Source organism: Caloenas nicobarica, chromosome Z (assembly GCF_036013445.1).
Source record: "Caloenas nicobarica isolate bCalNic1 chromosome Z, bCalNic1.hap1, whole genome shotgun sequence".
Lineage (NCBI taxonomy): Eukaryota > Metazoa > Chordata > Aves > Columbiformes > Columbidae > Caloenas > Caloenas nicobarica.
In genome coordinates this window covers 105,687,928-105,712,797 of record NC_088284.1, presented here as the reverse complement: position 1 = coordinate 105,712,797, position 24,870 = coordinate 105,687,928, and the positions used below count along the sequence as shown (strand labels likewise).

General features: G+C 41.9%; 1 protein-coding gene across 1 annotated transcript in view; it reads left to right on the top strand.

Annotated features, from left to right (window-relative positions):
- The window catches only part of OMA1 (OMA1 zinc metallopeptidase), a 108,317-nt gene extending 83,909 nt beyond the window's left edge, over window positions 1–24,408 (top strand). Inside the window, exon 9 of the mRNA XM_065657886.1 lies at window positions 24,364–24,408. Within this exon, the coding sequence (XP_065513958.1) occupies window positions 24,364–24,393 (30 nt within the window). The 3' untranslated portion in view covers window positions 24,394–24,408. The remainder of the gene's footprint in view (window positions 1–24,363) is intronic.
- The last annotated feature ends 462 nt before the right edge of the window (window positions 24,409–24,870 follow it).

Sequence of the window (24,870 nt, the reverse complement as noted above, 5' to 3'; positions counted from 1 at the left end):
AGAGCAGAGATGCTGGGTGATTCCCGGGGGTACCTTAGGAAGGGGAGCAGGAGTGTTGCATGTTATGGTGTGACTATCTGGAGTGAATCTTGGTGTGTTCTTTAAACATGGAGCCTCCTTATCCAGCACACCCAGTATTTACTAATGCAGTTGACTTGCAGGAATGAAGCTGAGGCCATGAAACTAGGTAACAGAGGAGCTGCTTGATAGGCTGTCAGTGGAGATTCCGGGAGGAAACTAAAGCAGGTATAGAAGCAATAAGCTAATGGGAAACACCATGCCCGCTAATGAAAGGGAAAATAGTGATGAGGGAGCGCGAAGGGGGATTATTGCTGAAGCATTCACACTTCTTTGCAGAGCTCCTGCTTTTATATTCAGATTACTTGATGATACGCTGACTCATGGAGTTTGCAGAGTTACTCTTTGCCATGGTATGAAACTAGCAGGTGATTTTTTCTTTCCCTTTTTTTTTTTTAACCAACCATTTCCAAAGGCTGGCTTTCTTTGCTTGTAGTAAACGTCCTAGTTTTAAATTCAGTAGTGTAAGGCATCTGTCTCCATCTTTTACCCCTGCCTGCACTGAACTGTGTGCTTTTTGATGTTGAAAAAGATATCTCACACAGATTGCAGCTTGCACTTGGTAATGAGGAAGAGTTATCGGCAGCGTGCTATTCTAATGTCTCAGTATGCTTTCTGTAATGTGAGAGGATTATTACTGATGCTCTGCTGGCTCTATTCATTGTTGTGAATGAATTATGCTTTTAAGCTGAGCATTAGCCTAAAAATACTTGCAGTAACTTAAGTGGGGATTATTATTACTGATTGTGTTTATAGTTGTTCTTAAGAGCCCACCAAGAATGGAGCTCCATTGTGCCAAGCGCTGTATGTGAGATGCTCTCTGCCCCAGTCAGTGTCTGGCTAAAAATGGATATATTTAAGGTGGGGCCAAGGATAAAGCACACAAACAACATGATTTCACACAGCAGATACTTTCCTGCTAAAGAATATCCTGAAGACTGACATCTTTTTTCTTCCGGATACTCTAGCTTGTCTGAAGAAAAGAGAGCATCTCTGCCTTGTGCTGTTCTGGGGGTATGTGGGGTGGGGTAGAGTCCTCCCACCAGATATCATGGTGTTTGCCTTTATCTCCTCCGCCTGGCTGTGGGTTTCTTTGCTCTCTGTGGACTTTCCTTGGGTGTCACGGGGTTGTGGGGTGAGGGATGGCGAGGAAACAAAGGCAGTCAAGCTCTGTGTTTTTTGTCATGGTCTTTTAATGCTGAATTATTGAACTTGGACATGCACCTCACCATAAACAGAACATTTTAGAGAAGAAAGTGAGGAGTTCAGTTACTCAAGGCATTGCCGTTGGATGCCTTATGGGGAAAGCTGTTGGGAAGAAACAATGCAGACTAGTCCATGTACTTTCTCATTTGCAAAGATTCAGTTGCTGTCTTATTTCTTCCATCATAAAATTGTCTCTCTGAGTTTTCCAGGTGGATGCATCACAGGGGCTGGAATGTAGCCTGACAGGTAGAAATCAAAAGCAGCATGTCTTAGTGATGCTTTGTCAGCTGTGAATAACAAGGAATGTTTCGGGGTTTGTTCTGAGGATCCAGATGCCATCCATTGTCAGCTCTCGGCACCTGCTGCCCTGGGCAAACCTCAGAATATGTCACGGGCAGAATGTTCGCTGTGCCCTGTACTTTGCTCACGCAGAAATTTGCCTGATCTGTCTGTACCGCAACTCTAAATCAGGTGTCAGCTGCTTTCTGGAGTGAGATCTCCATTGTCCTTGTAACCTGAAATCCAGAGGACGATATTGAACATGTTCTGTGGCTACCAGGATGATTTGTGCTTAATTCTTAACAGTTTAGGTGACTAATTGCATGAAGTTAAAAAGCAAACCTGAACTCTCCAGAGCACGATATTTTTGCATAGTGATGCTGATAAATAAACCAACGGCGGAGAGGATGAGACCGGCAGCTGTTGGGCAGAGCTTGGTAGTGACCCCCCCGCCCCCAAGGGCCCTGAATTCTTGGTTCATATAATGAGTAATTTGCCTCTTTTCCAGTCAAGCATCATTCCCAGTACAGTCTGTGAGTAATGCTCTAAGCGTATGTTACTCTGATGTGTTTGTGTATGTTTATATATGATCTGGAATTGCTTAGCCTGAATATTTTAGCAGGTTTGTCTGCTATAGTGATACATGTGACAATATATAGATTTGTTCATTGGAATTACAATGTTTAGAGGTTTATAGAAGTGCGTTGCATGCTGCAATACACTTACGCTGGTATCACTGGGTATTAAAAATTATACCATGTTTTTGCTTGACAGTGCACTTCATAATATATTATAGGAGTAATATTTTACCAACTGAACACTCTACGATACTAATTTCTTCTGCTGCTATTCCTCTTTCTTTTAAACCTCTGAACTTGAATACCAAAAGGAGCAGATTCGCCACAGGACTCTCTTCTCCTACTGTGCTTAAGGAAGCTCCTTGTATTTTAAATCCAAAAGATACCTCTTTAGAGATGTAACAAAACAAAAGTTTTGTTCTTCATAAATTACATCTCAATGAGCTAGTGGTAAGACGTTAATTAGAGTACCCTTTCAAATTCCAATCTTCAGCTGGTAAGAATGGGAGAAAAAACATTGGAATGCAGGATAGCGCCATGCAATTTCTCCAAATAAAGATCGTTAAAGTTTCTGACAAGGCTTTGATGCTGAATTGCTGCCTCACTCGTAGTAAACACCCAAGTGAAGCAAATACTCAACCTATCTGACAGGCCGTGAATGCTTCCATTAGCATGGCATAATTCTAATGCATTTAGTGTGTACATTTAATGCTAAATGCATTAGCACTTAATGTCAGGAGCTCCAGACCTGCTTGAGTCAAGGGGTTAACACAAATTAAGGATTGCAAGAGAGATTTGTCACTCTCCATAGCTTTGTGTTAAAGTCCTAATTTCATTACTGAAGCTTAGTCGGTACAGCAAGAGTATTATTTTTGTGTTAGGCTCTTTTTCTTTTGAAAGTAAAGACCAATCACCCTGCTAGCATTTGCTACCACAGTGTCACCCCCTGAGAGATCCCACTGTAACATCATGCACATATATATATATAGTAATATAGCAAAACCTGCAGAATGTGACCTAAGAAAAGTTAACTATCCAGTTTAATTAACATTACAAAATCAAGTCTGTAATGAACACCTATGGTTAAAAGTGAACTTTTGTTTTGTTTATCCTCTCTAAACCGACAAAAATTTGGATTTCAGTTGCATGAGAGAGCAAGGCCAACACATGAAATACAGCAACAGGGGCTTTTCCCCAGCATCCAGTGCTGGGCTGAGCAGCCCTCAAGCTTTCCAGTTGACCTTGCACCTCTTAGTATTTCAGCACAGATGGGGCACAGCTGTGCAGTGACCCTCACTGGGGATCAGCCTGGGTGAAAAATAAGATGGGAGGGGAAACTGGACCAAAAGAGGAGTTGGCTGAGAGGCTGGGATGAGCACAGAGGGATGGGCAGCACTTTGCCCTTATTGTTGGTGATTGCTTAACTGCACAAAGCTTGCTTTATTATTCAGGGTGCAATGAGGAGGATGCACCTGATCACTGCAAAGCAACAGCACTTCATTGCCTTAATAGTAATTTCTTCTAGCAGTAGCAGTGTTAAAGTCAGTGGGACTGCAAAGACAGCATAAAGAATATATCAGTCTCTGTAGGGTCAGGATGAAGAGCTGTTATGTTGATTGACCTCAGGAAAAAATTATTTTGAAGGGGTTTTTAAATGATTTTAATTAAAATGTATTTAGATGAGTGGGTTTTATGCTAATTGGCACTTGTATGTCACCCTCATTCTTGAAAAAGTTTTAGAAATCTTAAAAACTTCAGCTTCTCACAGCACTTCAATGAGATGATGCTTACCTCTTCTTCGCAGGGAGGCAGTAAGGGAAATGTTTGCTCACCCATGGCCAGTGTGTCAGGGCCCAAGTGACCAGCAGCTGTTGGTTGCCCTGAGCAGGGACTCCCTGCAGGGACCTGCTGCCCTGGCTTCCATTGCAGGTCATCCCTGGTCCTCGCCGAGCTGCGCCAGAGGTGGGGAAGCTGAAGTACAGAGGTAACGTGGCAGAAAAGGCGGCTTCATCTGTCACTTGGTCCCTGTTCAGAGACCTTTACTCTGTTTTTCATGAGGGTAAGTTCTTGTGCCGCACTTAGAGTGTTCTGCTACTGGTAGTAGCTTGATGTGGAAGTGTACTTCACACAGCATATAGCCTGTGGGCCAGGTACAGCCTGAGGAATATTTCTATGTGATTTACTACCTTTTCCCCAAAGAAGGAGTAAATAATAAGAACAGACATCTCCTCTTGCTCCTTCCATCTGCCTTTAACATTTACTGAGATCCTGAGGTGGAGCTCGGAGGATCTGATCCCACTCTTGTCACTTTGTGAAGGGTTGCCTCAAGATCCTAACAATTTCTTTCCTTCTATCACTACATCACTTCCCTGCCTCAGTGTCTCCCAGCTGCAGCCTTGTTTTTCCAGCACACACCAGTAAGGAGGCTGGGGGTACAACTTTGGTTTCACAGGGGACCAAGTGTTCATCTTGCTAACTAAAAGGATAAACAATGTAGTTTCTTTCCCTTTTCAGGCATGCTGCGATTCTTAACCTTTCAAAGTATTCTTAATATCTGCTCCTTTCAGTAAGTGTGCATTGTCGCTAACATGCCAGCATATTTCTGGGGTTCTGGCTACAAGAACGAGTTACTGCAGAGAAAGACGGAGTTGTACCGCAAGGTAAGAGCCGGCTACGGAGCAGCTAAACTGCTGTAGCAGCCACACTCCTTTGCCCTGCAGCAGTTTGTTGGTGTAGCCATACTCTAGCAGCAGCTTCATTAACCGTGCCACGTCTTCGGAGCACACTGCTATCGAATGAGCCACTCCAACATTTCTGTGTGTGCAAGAGCTTAAAGTGCTTTTCCTACACCTAGTCCAAAAACCAGCCATCGGATCAGTTATAAGCTACGAACAATACAGTGTTAAAACGCCTGTAACCTAAGATGTGTCAATAACAGAGCCTAAACTGGCTACAGGCAGTATGTGAGCATTGAGCATTCCTCTGCTTATCTTCAGCTGATTGCAAGGTATCATTTGAAATTAAGGGGAAAATCCAGTTAAAAATGTATTCATGGGAGGAAAACAGCACAAAGTGTCTGCTGCTAAAGCGTGCCTCAATTTTAATTTACTTGGCTTTCATTTCGCCAAACGTTAGACAAATGGATAAGCAACAGAAATTATATGATAAAGTTGTCTGTGTTCTGCATTTACATTTGGGTGGTAATTCCAGATGAGAAAGAGAGCCCTGTGATTTGAGACACGCCTTGTGCTGAATATTGTGGTGTATTCTGAGAGTCTGATTTAGCCGATTTTGGGTGAGGTGGAAATTAATTAACAGACACCAACACGTACGCCTTCTCCATGGCAATCTGAGTGGGGAAGCAGGATGGATCTCTGGCTCTGCCACCGAAGGGATTGATGTAATGAATGGGAAGCAAAGGTAACTGCTGATATGAAGTGAGATGGAAAGCTGGAGCTTTCTGCTCACTCTCTAATAGGCCCTGTGCTATGAGGCGTCTGTAGGACATCTCCAGCATGGTGGGGTGGAGGTGAACGTCTGGGGTATGCAGGTGTGGGCAGGAGCTATTTCTCAGCTGCGGCTTTTTACCAATCTTTGAAAAAGCGAAGGGTTTTGTCAGGCCTGAGGCTTCCCACCGTACGTGGCCTTGGGGAGGTGTCATGGCTGCTCCTCAGCTGGCTGGGAACTGGGACCTTGAGATGGAACTGCTGTCCCTCTCAGTTTCTTCTTGGACCTTGTGTTTTACTTCCATCTAACCTTGGTTTTCTTTCCACTCCCCTCGTGTCCGGCTCTGGCCATTAGACCGCCCAGCTAATGCCTTGGCTGCGGTGACCCCCAGCCGAGCTTTTCTGCGCTCTATCAAATGAGACCTTTTCTTCCTCATGCGTCCCTCTTTTAGCACACCTTGAAACTGAAGAGAGTGATAAATTGAGCTCAGGCTGTACCTTGGGAAGAATTACAGCTGTCTGAACAAGCACGCATGCAGGCTGAGTGTTTGCCTCTGTACTTTGCCATTTCGAAGTGACATTTGCTTGATCTGAGCACTTTTATTAAAAATCACGCATCTCAGTGACCCATGTTTATTAGTCTATACAGTTTTTGTAAGCTCCAATCATAATGCATTTTACTGTGTTTTTGGCAGAGCCTTTCTTATACTTGTTGACATATTTGAACATTATTTGGAAAAAAGAAAAAAACAAACAAAAAACAACACACCCAAACCAGGTAAAATTCCTGATTTTTTTTTTTAGATGCTGTACCAACTAAATAAATAGTCCTCTGTATCTCGGGGTTTTTTTCATCTGTGACCTTCCCAGTATAAATTTCAATAGACAAATTTAGATCTCAGCACAAAACCAAATCGCTGTTTATAAAATACATATAGTTGTATTGCAAATAAGTGTAATGGATGTAATCCACTAACACTACTATGTCAGGATAGCTTTCTTTTTGCTTATTAAAATTACATATACATTTAAAATAGATTTATAACTGCCTATTTCTATACCCGAGCAAAATCTGGCATTTCACTAGCTGTGCTTTTGATAGTTAAGACTTCTGTAGATGTTTTCTTGCGTTCTTTGTGGTTAGTGAAAACAGGAACTGTTTATTTCGAAGGTTCTTATTTTTAGCATTTGCAGCTAAAATGTGTCTACCAGTTATGCCGGTGCCGCAGTTGCCATTTATTAAAAATACATATAGATTGGAAACATATAGATTAATGGAAACTTTTTTTTTTTAAACACTTAGAGCAAATATTCTAACTCCAGGTTGAATTTTGCTTCTAAAACTTGAGTTTATCGGATGGCCAAGAAAATGCTGAGTTATCTGTGACTTTGCTTGTTTGTCCTGTCACACTTACCAATGGCATCGCCAGCTGCTCCAAGGTGCCTCCCTCATGGGCTGCTCATCCTGCTGCTCCCCGCGGCCACTCCTGGGTGCTGCTGTTTGTCCAAGGACTAACAGTGGGGAGCAGACTGGCTGAGATTTGCCCAGACACTCCACTCAGCTTGAAACTGGCTTAACTAACCTTTATTTGAGTCTGTGTGACAGAAAGCAAACATAACCCTAGGGATTTGGGATCAAGCAGATAGAAAGGAGTTGAACCCCAAACCAGTTCCAGCTGGAGTTCCTCTTTACACAGAACAATCCTCTTATGCATCCACCTATTTCTTACCTCACTAAGTGGTTGTGTATTTTATTTATTTGCAAAGTGTTCATTTATATTGCATGCCCTGTGTTCAGTGCATGCTGTATGTCTCTATATGCTGCAGCCGTACGCTTCCCAGGCTGTATCTCTCCTTGCACACAACACCACAAGCCCTGGCACAGACCTTTGTTACTCCTCGGACAGCTGATGTTCCCCTCACAAGCCTGTCCTGCAGCTGCTGATCAGTCCCTCTCAAGCTCCTTTATTTTTCCAGCTGCGCAGCTACAACCATTACACTGCATATTCTTAAAACCTTCATAGGATTGTTCTAACCTGTGCCAGGAATGACCCAAAGAAATGGTTGGGACTGTTTTCTTCCCTGATTTCAATAATCCGTCTGCAGTTTGTGTAAGTCTTTTGGGGGTCAAGGCCTCACTGGTGTCTTCCAGGTTCATCCAGCACCAACTTGAATGAGTTACAGCTTTGTGCAGCTACTACATGGAGCAGGTAGAAGGTGCTGGCAGAGCAGAGCCTCAGGGGCAGTAATTAGACTTAGCATCTGTAAATTACTTTGCAAACCATATCTGAAAGGTGCTAAAGAAGCACCTCTGCAGGGATTATTAATGCATACAAATAAAATGAAATTTTGAATGCTAAATAACTAAACAAAACCCAAAGACAGATATTAAAGGTGTTTTAGAAAGGCTATAAATCAGTTGCAGCCAGTAGGCTGGAACAGAGTGTGGAAGCGCCAGGAACACATCTGTCATTGGGGGAGCTCTAGCAGCCTTATTTCCTGACTGCAGAAAGAGAAGCTTTGATCACAGCTGTCACTGGAGCACTAATTTCTAAAAAAAAATGACTTAAAAGCCAGTATAAAGTTTAAAAAAGAATGGAGGTTTATGACTTTAAAAACTTGTTTCAAATGTTGATTTTCTTTCTTGGTTAGTGAAATGTATTTTAATGAAAGTAACTTAAGGCTCCTTAGATTTTGAATTTATAAGTTGATTTCATCCTTTTCTTCTTACTTACCTGTCGACCTCATTTAATCAGCTATCTAAATGTATTATTTCTTTAATTAGTGAATAATGACTAACAACAGGGAGCTGGAATTGCTATAAATCACATCAAAACAGCACTTGGATACAGAAAAGAAATTCTGCTTGTCAGGTGGATATTTACCCTGATGTTTTAATTCAGGTCACCGGTAAGCTTTTAAGGTAATCTCTCGTTCACTGCACTGTGGTTCTTAGAGTGCACAAAGTGGATTTCCTTACGATGAAACTAAGTCAGAAGAGATGCTCCAGGAGTGCACCTCATCTGTCCACTAATGGACACTTAGCCCACTTACATCAAGCTCGGGCTAATCTGAAATACTCCCCCAAAACGCAGGGCCCTCAGCACAGCTGCGATGCTCTGCAGATCTGCTCCTATCGCACTCAGGCAGCCTAAGTCCAAGAAATGGTCCTGATGTAACTAACGCTAATTAAGGCCACGATCTCCTGCAGTAATGAGAATTCATTTAGCAAAGTTTGCAGAATCAATGTGTGGTTTTACACAAGTGAGGACTCTGCCAAGTCTTCTTTCCCAGGAGTCACGGTACTCCTGCGGACCAAGCCACAAAGCCTTTTCCACGTGAAAAATACTGAAGTGGTAGAATTCAAAGCATGAATTTAAGCTCATTTGAAAGGCTACAAGACCATGTGTAGGCACAGCAACTGTTGGAATGTCATTTGTATGGGTAACTGTTATAGAGAACTTGTCATCTGACTGAAGTGACACCAGCATTAGCAGTAAAGAGCAAACTCTCAACCCTAACCAAGGCTTGACTGCCTTTACTCTCCACCTGGTAAAGAAGATGTTAAGATTGTGGGATATTTGTCTTACTGAGAAGATGCTCTGAACCTGGGAGGGTTTTATGGCATTTCAGCCCCATGCGAAAAGGATGCGTGAAGGCTTGTGGGAAGAGGGAGAGGAATAGGCCTGTGTTTATTCCTCACTCCATTGGCCCTAGAGAAGTCCAAAGCATCATAACAGCAGTCAGATAAGTCCCACTACGAGGAATGTGTGGTTGTACTTATTCCTTCCCTTTGAAGTAGAGAGAAATGAGTTAAGAGCTGGCTGTGAAAGTAGACATAGACATAAAGAAATCATTCTGACACCGCTGCTTCCTAAAGAGAAATGGGAGCTGAGAGGAAGCGCTTTAAGGGATCCTATAAAGTCACATTTGTTTTTGAAGCTGTTCTTCAAACTCTTCTGCGTTTTTCCAAGGCTCTGCATAATAAACCGTGCATCCATAATAAATGAAACCTTGGTGGAATGTTAGCAAATCAAGTGATCAGGTTTGGTTTTAACTGCTTCTTCTAGACACAAACCACCTACAGCTGTGCAAGGCATCGTACCCATTGTTTGTGCGAAGTTTGTGCGGTAGCAGTGATAACCTAGAAGATGAGGGTTACCCTTGCTGCATCTGTTAGCTCATGTTACTCCACTAAAGCATCTTGAGAGAAAGGGATAATTCAGCTATAGGAAAGATCTTGGTTAGAAGCACACAGAAATTGGACTGACTTCTGATCTGACTTGATACAACTACACAACCTCACCTCTTGTGAAGCTGCAGCAGTTCTGTCTGTAGGGTCAGGTGTCTGCTCTCTCTGCTGATTCCCTGAGCGAGGTGGCCATGCACCGGTGCTGCTTGTTCAGGCACAAGAGGACACAAATGACCCCGCTAAGTCCTGTCTCTCCTCTGCTGGCTCATCCCAGCACCGACAGGCGTCTTTGGGGCTGCTCTGCCCCTCCGGGCTTGGAGTGCAGGAAACACTGTCCGCACCTGAGAGCGCGGGCCTGTAGGAGCTGAACTGGGACCCAAACTTCAGATAGAGCCTTATCTGATCCTGCCTTCGCTTGATATATTAACGTGCAAAAATGTGAGACCGACATATTCCTCATTCATGGTCTTCTTGTATTTGGTTCTGTGGTTTAGCAAAAGTACCTTAGTCTTGAAACAGCTGGCCTCCCATTAAATCTGGGGTGGTTGGGAGGGAGCTGAGTTTTATAATGGGAGGTAAATAGAAGGGGAAGGGCCATGAATTTAGATTAAACCCAAACAAACTGATACTATGTTTCTCCTTATCTCTGAAAGAAACATGATTTTTTGAGCCTTCGTGTCAGGATGTCAGATTCAAATTTTCTGAAAAAATAATTCCCTGCTCTGGTCATTCAGAGATTTCAGCTACTCCATGTAAATGCAGGAAGTGTGAACAAATTGCTATGTCTTATCTTTGGTAACAATTTGCTACTGGATGAGAGAAATTGCCTCCTTCAAGATTTGGTTTATTTTGATACTTCGCTTATCGCTGTTGACTTGCAGGTGAGCATCAGACTGAGGAAGAGCTGACCGTGTTTGTTAACTGAGCTAGAAATACCTGAGACAAAACAGAGAATCACTTGCATTTATTAATGTTGGATTCACCCATATTTTGAATATTGTTTGGCTCTTGATAGTATGTTAGAATGAGGAAATGAATATTTGAAAATAGTTAAATCATTATCAACAGAACAAATGGTATAAACCAAGATACTACATGGGAGAAGGGTGGAAATGTATGTGATGGTTAAACAAAGCTGTTTGCATTTGGAGATAAGGAAGCGTTCAAGGGAAAGAAGCCCTATATGGGTTGGGTTTGTATCCAGCACCTGAGATTTGGCTGTGGGTCGTTTTTTTTTTTAACCATTCTCAAATGATAATGATGGGAGGTATTAGGATGTGTTGTCTGGAACTGAGATTTCAAAATCTGCAGAAGGAGTTTTCTCCTGGATGTCGTCTTAAACTCAGGGCAGTGTAACATTCTGGCTAATGTATTAAGTGTTACATCTCTTATCAGGATGTCAGACCTACTAAAACAAGCACATATCTTCTGGATTTGAATATGTGTGAGTCCTAGATAATGCTACAAGTGAATAAATGTAGGAGAATCCATCTTAAGTGACATCTCATTTCTGCCTTTCTCTTAGTTAAAGCCAATAATGGGCTGAATAAGGAGCAGATGTAAGCTCAGATATGCTGTGTTAGTTCTTACAGTGCTTGTTCAGTGGTGCCAGTTGCATGAAAATGTGAAAGCTCTGAGAGAACTTCTGAATATGCAGGTTAGCTGCTATCGGATCCTGACAACTTATCTTCAGACCAGGCCTGGGAGCAGAGCAGCTTTTCTATCCTCGAAGACGTCCAAATTTCAGACTTCAGTGCTGGTGCAGCATTGGCACTGAAGTGTTTAGAATGTCTTTGGTGTGTAGGAGAAATAGAAAAAGCTCAACCAAATTCCCAGAGACTTAGAACCTCCTCCCATTCCTGTCCCAGAAGAGGTAATATCCTGACTGACTGTTGGGATAACAACATTTATTTAGATTTAATTTTTTGCTGGTGGCGGGGTGGGGGCACGGTGGGACACAACTACTAATTTGAAAATATTATAAAGCTTCACAAGCGTTTTCTATTGTATGAACAACCACTCTGGTGGTTGATTTGCAAAGGGTAAGAGCACTGATCTGGGAATCTAGTAGCAGGGATGTGTAACGTTAATCTCACGTCTTCTTCAGTGTGTCCTTATCATGAGTCACTGTGTGCAGCGTGGCTAATGCTTTGAACTGTCTCGGCAATCACGTATTATGCTGCCACAACCACAACTCAAAATACAGATCCATACCTAATAACAGTAACTACTTTCATATATCTTGCATGATATGTTTCTGTGCTGTAGATACAGGCTGGAAGATAGAGGTTGCGGGAGAACAGAGTGAAATTTTCTTTGAGGAGTCTTTTTTTATGTTTGCTTGAACAAAGGGGTTTAGCAAACACTGAGAAAGTGAAATTGCCATTCCTCTGAAGACAAGAGAAGTCAGCATTTGTTTAAGCAATCCATCGTGCCATGCTGTAAGACCCCTGTGCCTTTCAATCAAAAGGAACGGGAAATGAAAGGTTTGTGTTTTAGGATGTACTATTCCAACGTCTACCTGCTGTTACAGCAGTACAGACAAGACTCCATCTCCAGTGGTGAATCCTGCCCTTCTTTTTAAAGACAATTAAGGAGTGAATTTTCTGGGGCATTTCTGGAAAACCTAAAATATTGAAACTGTTACCATGCTGCCCTCTAAAACATCAAATGCTTGTGGTTAGTGCTTGGTCCTTGAGCCAGATGCTACCTTGTAGGAGCAGGTGAATGACTCCAAAACAGGGGTGTGCATGGAGATCCTGAAGCCGCGTAGCTGCTTCATCGCTGCTCAGAGGTCCCAGTGGCTGGAAGCTTGACCAGATCTGTCTCAGCTGGGAAAAAGGATTTTCCTGAGGTGCCAGACAGGAAGGAGACGCTCCCCGGCTGCCAGCAAAGAGCCTGCTTTGAAGGGACCCCAGCAGTTTCTCTCCCTGCTGGGGGCTGGCTCATGGATTTTATTTTTTTTTTCTGTCTAGAAGGAGTAGGAGGTGGGAGAGCAGTATATTATACATAACAGTCATAACTGACCCCGCTTTGGGCGGGATGCTGGACTACATGACCTTCTAAGGTTCTTTCGAACGTGAACTATCCTACATCCTAAAAAAAAAAAAATCACTTGGTGACCTTGTCTGGAGCCTCTTCCCTCCCGCTGACATTCCTCCTTCTGCAGGTGTGGACATTAGAAGCTTCTGGCTCTGTAGGAGCAAAGTTTCTATGCTAACCTGAAGATACGGCCCTACTTGAGTTATTCAGCATTTCTTTCTTTATCGTTATTCTAGATGGGCTGTAGAGCACAACTGAACCTCTACTCAGCCTTAACAGATCACTTGCATTCTGGAAAGACCCTGAAATTCAGAATATGCTGAATTCATGTTGCCCTGCTCCCCCTGTGAATATGCATTAAGACTGTATTTTATGTGAACAACGACCTTGCTCCGAGTTTGTCTTTAGGGTTTTCATTTCAATTGCTGCTGAACAGTTCTTCCTTTTTTTGGCTCAAGCCTGAGAGGGAGGGTTATTTGGTAAGTTTAGCAATAGCTGTGTAAGCTTTATTTTTACTTAGCTCTGTTATTTCTTTCTTATGACAGTTGCAATCGCCTGCCATCTGGGGGCTTCTGGACCTGCTTCAATAAATTGTATTCTCTTTTCCTGTTGCTCTGAGGATCTGCAAAAGGAAAGGAAACTGGATGGGTTATGTAGTGGGCTGCAAGCTGTGGAAGGAGCATTAGACATATTTTACTTGTTTGTGCTTACGTAAAATTGTCGTGGTAAGTCACCACAAATGGAAAAAATTGGTGGCTAAGGAACTTTTATTTGACATGTTGATACGATGTGAATAGGGCGCTTTTAACCCCATTTCTGCTTTGCCTATAGTAGAGCGTTATTGCTGCTGTTTATGGATGTGTGTGTGCTCTTGGTTGGTCAAGACATTGTCGGGAACCAGCCCTGAAAGGACTAAGCAGTCTACCACAAATGGCACCTTCTGGAGGTGCAATCATCAGAACCTGCCTTGGAGAGAAGGTCCCAGGAGACCCCCTGGTACACCACAGCCGTCTGCTTCTGGAAATTCTTGCAGCAGAGTTCTCTCTCTTAAAAATCGACTCTTTCCACTCACACATTGCATCTGCGGTTTTTGTAAATTTTGTTTACACTTTTCTTAGTAGTCCTTATTTATAAGTTTCCCTGTGAAGCCTCGATGTTTTGTACATCAATTTTCTTTCCCAAGAGACTGGGAGATGACTCAGACCAGCAGCCTTCTGTGATTCCAGCATCTGTATTTATGAGCTAGAGGATGTGTGTGATGCAACATTTCATTTTACTTTGCTTTTTGTTTTATATACTTCTTTTCACTTGGCATATTACTCATTCCTCCCTTTCTGTAAATATACCATTGGTGTAGATTGCCTCAGAGCAATTTTGACTTTCTTTGCTCTTTTGCCCCAGCTGATGGTGCTACTCAAGTACTTTGTTGGCCTTACGGTCACCTTTGGTCTAACTGGCACATCATCGTTCTCTCAGCAATTCTCAGTTTCTGAATTGCTGTGTTTAATAATAGTAGTTTTGAGATTCAGCATTGTCAACTTTGACTGTTCCCTTGACCTCCTCATTTTCCTGGGAGGTTATTGGGGTAGCTGCATAATGGGAGAATATGTTAAAAGAAATGCTGTGGCATTCATTACTCTTCCTATGAACCTTCATTTGTAAATGCTGGTTAATGGTAATGTAGCTGCTGTCCAGTGCTCTCACTGAGCATATGTCATGCATGCAAAGTAGATGTGCCTTGCTTGCTTCGCTGCAAAATAACTCACCATTTGCTATCTCCTAACTCAAGAGTGAGAAACAAGCTGTCCTGTTGCCCTTTAAAGTAATAAACCTTTAATATGCAGGTGGATTAGTTCAAGTGGTTGGGTTAAAGAAAACTTTTTGTAAGAAATGACCATGCTAGGTACATATTATAATTAGCTTTTGCTTTTGTTTTTAATTAGTTTAGTCTTTTGGACCTTTTTTTTTTGGAAACTTATGTATTCCAGGCATTCTCTTAGTGCTCTTATAACCTCCTGCCTTGGTGCTGATGCCTTCTTAGAGAGCTAGAATGAACGCTGCTTCGGCTTCTGTAGGTCCACAGGAATGATAGCTGCTCGAATCAGGTCACCTCAGGTGTATTTATTCCTAATGGGAAATAGAACTGGATGGCAGCAAGTGTTTTACAGATGAGAACAGGGGCAGATCCCAGATGTGGAAAGTTTCCGGGGAGGCTTCCTGCTTCTCTTTGGAGCAATTAGTCATCTAATTGAACTCTTGGTTTTTATTTGGAAAAAGCTACATATTACACAATAACTCTATCTAAGATACTGTCAGAAATCTTATTAGGAGCATCAGAAGTGTGTGACCTTATATTTGGACCTCCAATTTGACTTGAACGTGTCTTCTTTTGCTTGGTTACAGGGAAGTAAAGAATGTGCAGAATTGAGCCCTGAGTGAAAATTTGCTTTACATTAGTCTGTTCAACTTTTTAAGTAACATTTCCTCTTGCCTGCCTAACACTTGCACATATCAAGCAAGAGGACCTTAACCCTTTGCCCTGTGTGTATTCCCGATTATACTGAGGTCGTATACAAGCAGGTTCCACTGAACATGTAGGGCCAGACTATCAGTAATTGATCACAACTCCAAAGGCACCTGCTGGGAGTCTATTTATAAATCTAGTTCATATTGAGTGAAGTCTGTGGGGATAAAAGAGCTTTATATATGCAAAATAATCATTTTTCTTCTAAGTGGGGTAAAGCTGTTTCCATCTCAAGGGATGAAAAACCTGGGAGTGTTCATGGAATTGAGCCCATCGTTTAATGACCGTATCAGCAGAGTTGCCAGGCTGACATTTGATTATCTCCGAACAGCGCCGTGCCGCATTACCACCTCTCCCAAATGGATGTTGGATTGCTTATCCACATCTTTCGCAACATCGTGGCCGAATTAATTCAACTATTCCCTGGACTGCTTCCAACAGAGACAATTCATGGGTAACGACTGATATGAAAGTTTCCCTTCTAAGATTTTAATTCAGTCTTTGCATGTTTTGCTCATCCTGGGGTACGTCGTGCTGATTTACAGGTGCGGGATGACAGCTGTATCTCACTTTGCAGTATGTGGGTTAGCACAGTCATTTTTCATCTCTAAAAACAAAGGTTTAACAGACTTACAGTCGTGAGTAAAGTGGGTTTGGTGGCCCTGACCTCATCTCTAGTGGATGTTTGGCCGGGATATAAACCAGCCTGGGGATGCTAAAGGCCACGGCCAAGGGGAATTAGCAGGGTTATGTCACAAGCTTGATTCCTGTGCACATCTCATTTGGTTCCACTCAGACATTTTTCAGAACGGAACAGACAGGTTCCATTCATACATGGTTATGAATGTTAAACAGTTACCAGCCTATTAAAGGGAGCTGAAACAAGAGAAATGCCATTGGTGTGTGGTGCTGAAGTTTTGGGGGTTTAATGCACCTATAGTACTGGGCACACAAGTTTCTGTGCTGATTTTTATAAAGGTACAGCAGTACTTGCACCCTCAGTCTGTTCATATGATCCTCTCTGTAGCTCTAGAAGTCAGTGCTGGCTCTTTACTGATGTTGCAGAAAGATTTAGCGTGGCTGTGGCTGGTCAAACTCTTGTCTGCATTCAGGTAACTTATACAATCTCCTTGTTATTACTATTATCAACTCCGTGGCTCCGGTTATAACTAATACGACCTGAAAGCAGAGCACCTGTTGGGAAAACCTTCATTGCTTTCAGAAGGAGCGAGCCTGAAACCAGCTTTTCATCAGGATACATCTTATTTCAAGAAGGCTGGGATTAGATCCAGTTTCAAGGTTTACAGCTAATGCTCCTGTCTGATTTCTCATTTGTATCTCTGCTGTTTCTATTGGCAAAGCATCAGATCTGAAAGAGCCTCTGACCCAATAAATGCGTGAATTATTGAAGACATGAGCTAATTTTCTTTGGGCATTGTAACAGATTTAAGCATGATACCAGCAGGGAAGACTGTTTTCTGGAATTCCTGTAGAGTATCTTTTAAACATCTTAAATATATTTGCATTGTGGTCAGTTAAAACGAGCTGAAACAATGCTAATAGTGGATTTCTTATTACTAATGCTTTTAAAATTCCTAGATCTGTGCGTCATGCTTGAGGGTATAACCCCACCTCTAAGTAACGACAGCTAAGAAGAAGATTCCCTATGGGCAGATTATTCCAGAAGTGCTGTGTGGCTGCTGGCTTGTCTCGCCAGCTAAGGAAGGGCCAACATCTTGCCAGTCTCTTCCAACCTCTTCCCTCAGGGCCTTATTTATTAATTCAGACAAAAACCTCTGAGAGTAATGCAAAACAAAGCTGTCCCTTGAACACCACAGCCTTTGTTCCGTGCCCTCTTCTTTATCTCTCTTCTGCAGGGCTGGTTTTAGAGGAAAACTCCTTAATGCGTGTTCTTCTCAATCTCCTTATCTCTTCTCTGAGCATCAACCATTCCCTTTTCAGCTGGATCTCAAAACTGTGTGTGTTGGTCTTGGCTAAAGTGGGCAGGATCTTGGATGTACTAGCCTAGGGAGGCTGTCTACCAATTTTAGTGTTTCTTTTTAAATTATCGGTTGTAATAATGAAATGAATACCAAAATGTGGACACAAAAATGCTTCAGAGAGATGTGGCTGCCTATCCAGAGACTCATTCGGATCCATAGTCACCCTTGGCTGTGACAACTGTACTTGTGTGGTCTGACATACTGACTTGTGTGAGTAGCATGACTATGGAGGGTGTCTCTGCAAATGCAATTAGATGAGTCCAAAATAATGAGCAACGATGGCCTGGGAAGGTCTCTGCTTGCGTTGGATGGCAAGATGAGGACGAGCACATGGCAGACGTGGAGCCTCAGTGCAACGTTCTGCTCCGGCAGCCGGTACGCAGTGAGACACTGGGAAAAGCACCTCTTCACACCCAGAAATACACACTGTGCCCAGAAATCTGGTTTCATACTTTTTTTTTGGCGAGTATTGTTCAATATCCAGCTTGTCTCCAACTAGGGATCACATTTACAGCAGGCACTCAGTGTCTGAAGTTATGAAGAAAAAGAGGTATAGTGCATTCTAATTTAATTATATAAATAATTTAAAGTATTTGAAAGGGCTCCTTCAAATCTCTGTTCTGAAAAATCTTTACAGACTGCATGTGATTGAGTATTAACACAACTGAGATGCAGAGGGGACATTACGTTCTTTTTTTTCATTATTATTTTTTTTTTATTTCGGAAAACATAAAGAAGTCAGTAATTGGCTTTTTAATAGTGCTGTAACTGTTGATTTTTAACCTTATTTCAAAGCATGTTTGAATACAGAGAGCAATTCAAAAAATCTTGCGAGCAGCAGTTTTAGTAGCTACCATAGCAACAAGTATAATATCCGAGCCCTTTCTCCCCAGTGAGGGCTGGAAAACCGCTGCAAGGACATTGTCTGTAGACATTTCGGTGCAGTTTTGCTAAACCCACTTGCACTAGGAGAAGTCTAACTATAAGTCAGTACTAACTGAGAATAGGGGGGAAACTTTGAAAAAGCAGTCGATTATACATATTGTAATACAATTAGTGTAGTTCATTAGATGACCCGCATATGTTCTAGTATCTTCTTGTTTAGTTTTAGTCTCTTCTATCTGTATGCTTTAGTCTCTTCTACCTGGGCATTTTCCTGTTGTTTGGAAGCCTTCGTCTTTATTATATTACCTGTGCCAAGAAATTGGGGATCTTCTTAATGTTGTCACTGCCTGTTGTTTTGTCCTTATGATAAAGTGGGGGAAGGCCGAGGGCAGAGATCTGAACAAGCTGTGTGTATTTTGGAAAGAGGAAAGGTTGAAATGATCTTCTGCTTCTGGGACCCCTGAGCTTCTTTGAGGTTTTGGAAGCCAAGCAGAACTGAATTTCAGAGCTGTCCTTATCTAACAATAAGCCAAATCAGAACCCTGGATCTTAATTAACATTTCTGCATTTAGAATTACTTTTGTGAACATGATAGAGCTGATTATTACTGAAATCCTCTTCAAAGAAGTTAAATTTATCTGATAAATCAATGCGGCCAATGCAGATAAGTCTTGTGGAGCATTTTCAAGCTGTACCAGGATCTGTCCAAAAGAGTAATGAGTATCAAATTTCCAAATGTACACATTTTTGGGGGGGGAAGAGTAAGATAAATGACATGCACAAACTTCACTAACTCGCATGCTGGGTAACGTGAGGATGCAAATATGAAATTAAACTGGCAAAGATAGGGAAGTGATGCATGGGAGCAATGGTACGACGTTTGCGCTCCTTCAGATCTATCCAGCTTAATAATAATAATAATCATCATCATCATCATTATCCTGCTGTGAATGAAATGTAATTCCCTGCGACATCCAAGTGAGGAGCAGCCCACTGAAGATAGCTTGGTAGTAAACTCATCGTAAAACTGAAGAAATGCAAAGGCCTCAGCCTGTGGCTACCACAGAAGGTTACAAAGTGAGCAGCAAACAACGAGGAGGTTTCCAGGGAAGGTTCTTATCACTCTAGGAGAAAACTTTGCATCTTATTCCTGTGTAAGATCATCTTTTCACAGTGCCAAGGCTCAGATGATTGGTGGTTTTTGGATTTCAGTGATACATGAGTGGAAATATAAGATAGTCAGAGTAGCTATTTTTATCAAAAAGCACAAGTGATGAATTCCTGTTGAAAAAAAGGCATTATTTCTCTTTATTACATATGAAGCCAGAGAAGCAAACAAAAGAGGGTTGTGTAGAGAGAAGTGTAAAACGAAAAAGCCTGGTGTGAAATCAAGAGGAAGAATGAGGATATTTCTAGAGTCAAAAAGAAAAGGCAATGGCAAGGTATGTGAGGAAAGTTAGCGTTACCCTCCCAGGCTCTGGCTTGGAGGTCGTGTCTCTGACCCCCCATATCAAATGTCTGGCCTGACTGACATTTTTAATATTCTAATATGCCATTAAAGTACGGGAGATAGGCTGGAAAGCACTTAACAAATGAATACAGGAGGTGGCGTGTGCCCACATCCAGTGCGAGCCCTTTGCATCACTTGTGAGTCACTACTGCAGCAGTTACCTATGTCGTACCACATCTTTCTTCTGCCCACAGCTGACTCCTCCATGATGTTCAGTATGACCGGTTATGTGATTTCTGTTAGGTGGATATATATATATATATATATTTAGATTTAAAGGTTTGTTTAATTTTTATTCTTCTTAAATTTCATGACCCCCTAGACTTTCAGGTTCTAGCTGAACTTTGAGCAGGGAGTATTAGAAATCTCACAAGAGATTTTAGTCTCAAGACTTCTATCCTAAAGCATTTGTACGTGCACCAGCTTAACATCCAAAGGAAACCTTTGGTAAGTCAGCCCTCACTGTTCCCTAATGATCAAACCGCCTATGCCTGCCAGCTTTTTGAGAATGGCTGTGCTCTTCTTTAACATTTCTGTGATCTGGGATGATCTTTATAGAGATAAAGAATCACAGGGGAACCTGCATAAGCTTCATGGAGCATTTCTCAAACTTGGGAGCTGGAGGAGAAGAAACTGCATTCTCTGAAAGATGTGCTGCTGTTTCTGTCTTTGGATTTAGGGGACAGGGTATGAGAATAAGTAACTTGTTTACAAGTTTTTCTTCTCTTCCAACTCTCCGAGCAATTTATGTCACCTTTTTTCATAGGCAATGCTGAGACAGACTTGCCAGCTCGAGCTGAAAGATAAAATAAAACAGATGAAGGGAGTGGGGAGGAAAGCGTTCCCTTTTTTCAGTTCTATACAATGATATAAAAAGTGGGTTACAAACTAAAATATTGAGTCACAATTCTTCAGGCAGTTTTATACTTGTAACATAGTCTTGTCAGGTCTGTGTTTGATATCATTTAATTAATGCTTCTCTTTGTGTTGGATTTTGATATGTATGTGACAGATACACACAAGCCCAAGTGATCAAAAAGAGGCATTTGTCAGTGTCAGAGTCTCTGTTAAGGTCTTGCCTGGCTGCGTGTACACCCTGGATGAGGAAGGTGGGGATGGGTTATTAGAGGAATGTGAATCAGCTATTAAGAAATCACCTACAGTAAATGAAGCTAATACTGTTTTCATTAGGCTGCGTGCGGTACCAGGATGAAATGAGTTTGGAAAGTCAAGTCACCCTGAGTGTGACATCCCCTGTAACACACAGAGGGTTGTTCACAGCCCGTAAGTTTGCATTTGTTGGTGAGGTTTGATCATTCTTCCAGTGCAAAGCCCATGTTTTCAGCAATCGCCATCTGAAGGGCATAGCTTGTTGTGAGATAATTAATATTTGCAAACACCTTTATTATTGGAGACAATCCAATAGGAAGGAAAGGAGACAGAGCGTGTAATTGTTCACATCAGGACGGGTCATGAGATGATGCTACCAGCAGAAGTCGTTAGGAAGGAACCTTGAAAGTCTTGCAGTTGGGATTTGCTCACAGATGGAACTGGCAGCAGCAGCAGCCTCTGGATCAGCTTCAGCCAGCAATGACTCTTTCTCCTGTTTCCCTGGGTAACCTCCTTCATCAGCGAGGATGTGCAGTCCCATGTCACCTTCCGTTCCTGGCTCGCTCCGAGTGCCTTGTGATGTTTCAAGCATCCTCATTGCTCTTCATTTCCTTAAGTGTTAATAAAAGCAATACCTGGTATCTGTAAGATAGTGCTTGATGGGATAAAGTGCTTTGATAACCTCTTAATTATGTGGTTTCCTATAATTTGTTGACTTCCCTTCACAGCAATAATGGGATGCTTCTAACACAAGGCCTTATTCTCAGCAGTGTCATTTGACATAATTCTGCTGATTTCATTAACTTACACTGATTTGTACCCCATTTTTTTTGGAAGTCGATCACAATGATTGATTGACTAGGGAAATAGGTTTTATCACTCTTATTCTCCAAATTGAATAGTTGTAGCTGTTGGATTATGCTAATCCTGCGGGATCCTCCTTTGGCTGATTTGCATTGCTGAACAGAACCACCCCATCTTGTCCCCCCTCCGCCGTCTCTGCAAATTAGGGGATTAAGCGAAGAGGTGCTTAAGCTTAGCACTCAACTGATACACATGGTTATGCAAATTGGGAAGGAAATTATGAGATTCTTGAAATTTAGCTTGAATATTGGACACCTTCAACGTGAGAGCATATAGAAAATAGCAATAGACAGTGAAACTAAGGCCCAGGTATAGCAAAAAAATCATGATCTCGAGCCCATTTGGCTTAACTCTGTGCTGGGGCAAACCCCTCATCCTTTCTAGGCTCTTGTGCAAGGCCACTCTTGAAGAGCAAACCCTCCCTTTCCTTCTCAGCTTGCCAATAAGAAAATTCTGCACCAACCAAAATGAATGGCAAGTGTTGATAAGCAGGATGATTTTTTTTCTTGTACTGGATTTTCTACTTCTGCTGCTGCTGTTCGCGCTAATATCTCTTTCAATAAAAACATCTGTCTCTTTTCCTGTACTCGCTGTGTTGCTGTGGATGGTTCAGTTTGCCAGGGAAGGCGACAGGTGACAATGAACAGAATCTTGGTCCAACGTGCCACCGAGTGCACTGGCTCTTGATTTGAATTTCTTTTGAGGGTTTTTTCCTGCTGGGCAAGAGGAAGAGCTCTGGGGCAGCCGTGCCCGCCTGCCATCGCGGATCAAAGACACGTGGAGTCATCTGTACTCGATTGTTTCATCTACCCATTTCTTGCAGCCTGGAGATCTGCGTGCCCCGTGTTTTACGCACCGGCAGGAGGCAGTAGCTTGTGTGATATATATAAATGTTAAATAAACTATATCCTTTACATACACACTTGGCAGGTGCAAGACAGAACAAAATGGCTAAATCGTCTACCACAGCCTACAAGGCAGACTCAGTGTGCGATTAAATAATGAATAAAATAGCATCACGAATGGTAATGTTATATTGTAAATAATTCCATTTGTTTACCCTACTCTGGCATTGAAGTTCATCTCCCTCGGAGACTTCTTTGACTTTTGATGCAGTTTTGCTTTGCATATGCTTGATTTTCTTTTTTTTTCGTGCTTTCCACAGATCCTTCATAAAGGTTCAGGAACCGACAGAACTAAGTGAATAATTCACAGCAAATAACTTCTTGGCAGAATTTAGCATCTTTATTTCTGTAAAACAGCCATACATGTTCTGTATGTTTTGCACTAATTTATTATTAAATTAGTTTTAAGTGTGAATTCCCTGTAAGCCACCATCCTTCTATTTTTATGAATGGAATATATAGTGTAGTCTGAAAATAGTTGATTTTTAAAATTAGTTTATTTGTGACTCGAGAAGTATGTATTGGCTTTGTTTCCTGCTTGGCTGACTACAGTATTGCTACTGGTATAAATATGTCCGAACATGATATTAGGCAATGTGAATCTCAATTTTTAAGTTTATTTTTCTTTATTCATATTTAAGCTATTAAAGTTTGATCTCTTAAATGTTTTAGACAGGGAACATGAGGCAGTCAAGACAGATTTTCTGTTTTCCTCTAGAGAAATCATGTAGAAGAATATATCTTAAGGAAGAAATAGTGCAATTATTATTAATCGCTTTTACTTGACTTTTACTTTGGGAAGTAGTATTTTTTGGAGGTGACAACTACATAAAAATAGTAAATTATTCTCTCAGTGGATGAAGGGGGTGGGTGTGTATATTGTGGTTGTAAATCCAGACTAATGCTTACACCTGAATATTAGTCTGAAGATTGGAGTTTAGTGTAGGAGTATGTAGTGGATGTTACAGTGATGTGATACGTTTTATGGGGAAGGATCTCAGAAATCCCTTTTAACTTACTGTGTTGGTCTGGAAATCATAAAGAAAACGATCATTCGTCTCTGACAGAAGTGGTAGCTCTGTTGTACCAATAATCCCAGAATGTGCCTCCTCGCCCCCTTCTTCCAGCCTGGGGAGTAAAACAGAAACACGTGGAAAGGAGCAGCTCGGGGCGGAGGGAACTTGGAGCACTGGGAAGAACTGGGGGTAAGACACTAAAATCTACTTAGTGTCACCCCAGCAAAGATGCCCAATGAAAAAGTCTCCTGGTTTTGATTGTTGAATATAGGATATTTTTTATAACATAGGTCAAAAGGAAACCTCTAGAAAGACAGATCTTCTTTGTGGTCCAGCTAAGGATCCAAATCATTCTCTGTGTGTTTGAAAGATGTAAAGTCAAGTCATTCCACGTGATCTACTTCTAGATGGTGCCGCTAGTCAAACACCAGCTACCTCATGTCAGTTGTTTTTTTGGTAATCCACGTGATCTACTTCTAGATAGTGCTACTAGTCAAACACCAACTACCTCACGTCAGTTGTTTTTTTGGTAAAATTGGGGTAGTGACACCTGTATCAAGCTCCAGCCATGGGCAAGAAGTGTAAAGTAAAAGCAGTGCAACGTGGAAAGTCAGAACATTTTTCTATGCATATGAGACTTGTGGTGTTCCTGGGCATGTATTCGATTCAGTAGCTCTATCTCAATTCAGAGATCAAGAGGGGGTTTTATTTGTTTGGTTTTTTAGGTGCTGGCAGGAAATGCATGTCCTGCCTGAGAAAGCCAGGAGTTTCCGAAAGTCGTAAAAAAGAAGGAAAAAAAAACCCCAAGCTGTGATGAAGGATGATGACAAGGCAAGTCAAATTTCTCTTTTGGGCAGAGGCAAAAGTTTGCTAGATGTTTGCATTGATCCTTGTCTGTAAATTATGTGTCTGCAAGTTTTGAAGGTTCAGGGAGAACTGAAGTACATCAGCCAAGGTGGGTTTGGTTTCCTCATAGGAATCTTGGGTTCAGTTGGCACTATAACCTCAGACATGCCTGGCTGCAGAAGGAACCAGTGTGCTTATTCTGCAGCTCACACCTGAGGCCTTTTGAATTCCTGACTCCAGAGGCCTTTGCATTACATCGCAGGTGATATTTTGTTTCCAAGCCCATAAAGATGGGATTTGTATAAAAAACCTGATATTTTCTCTGCTTTGAGTACAAAAGCTGAAGTCTCCACATGGAGGGAGACCTCAATATCAACGTCAAGATG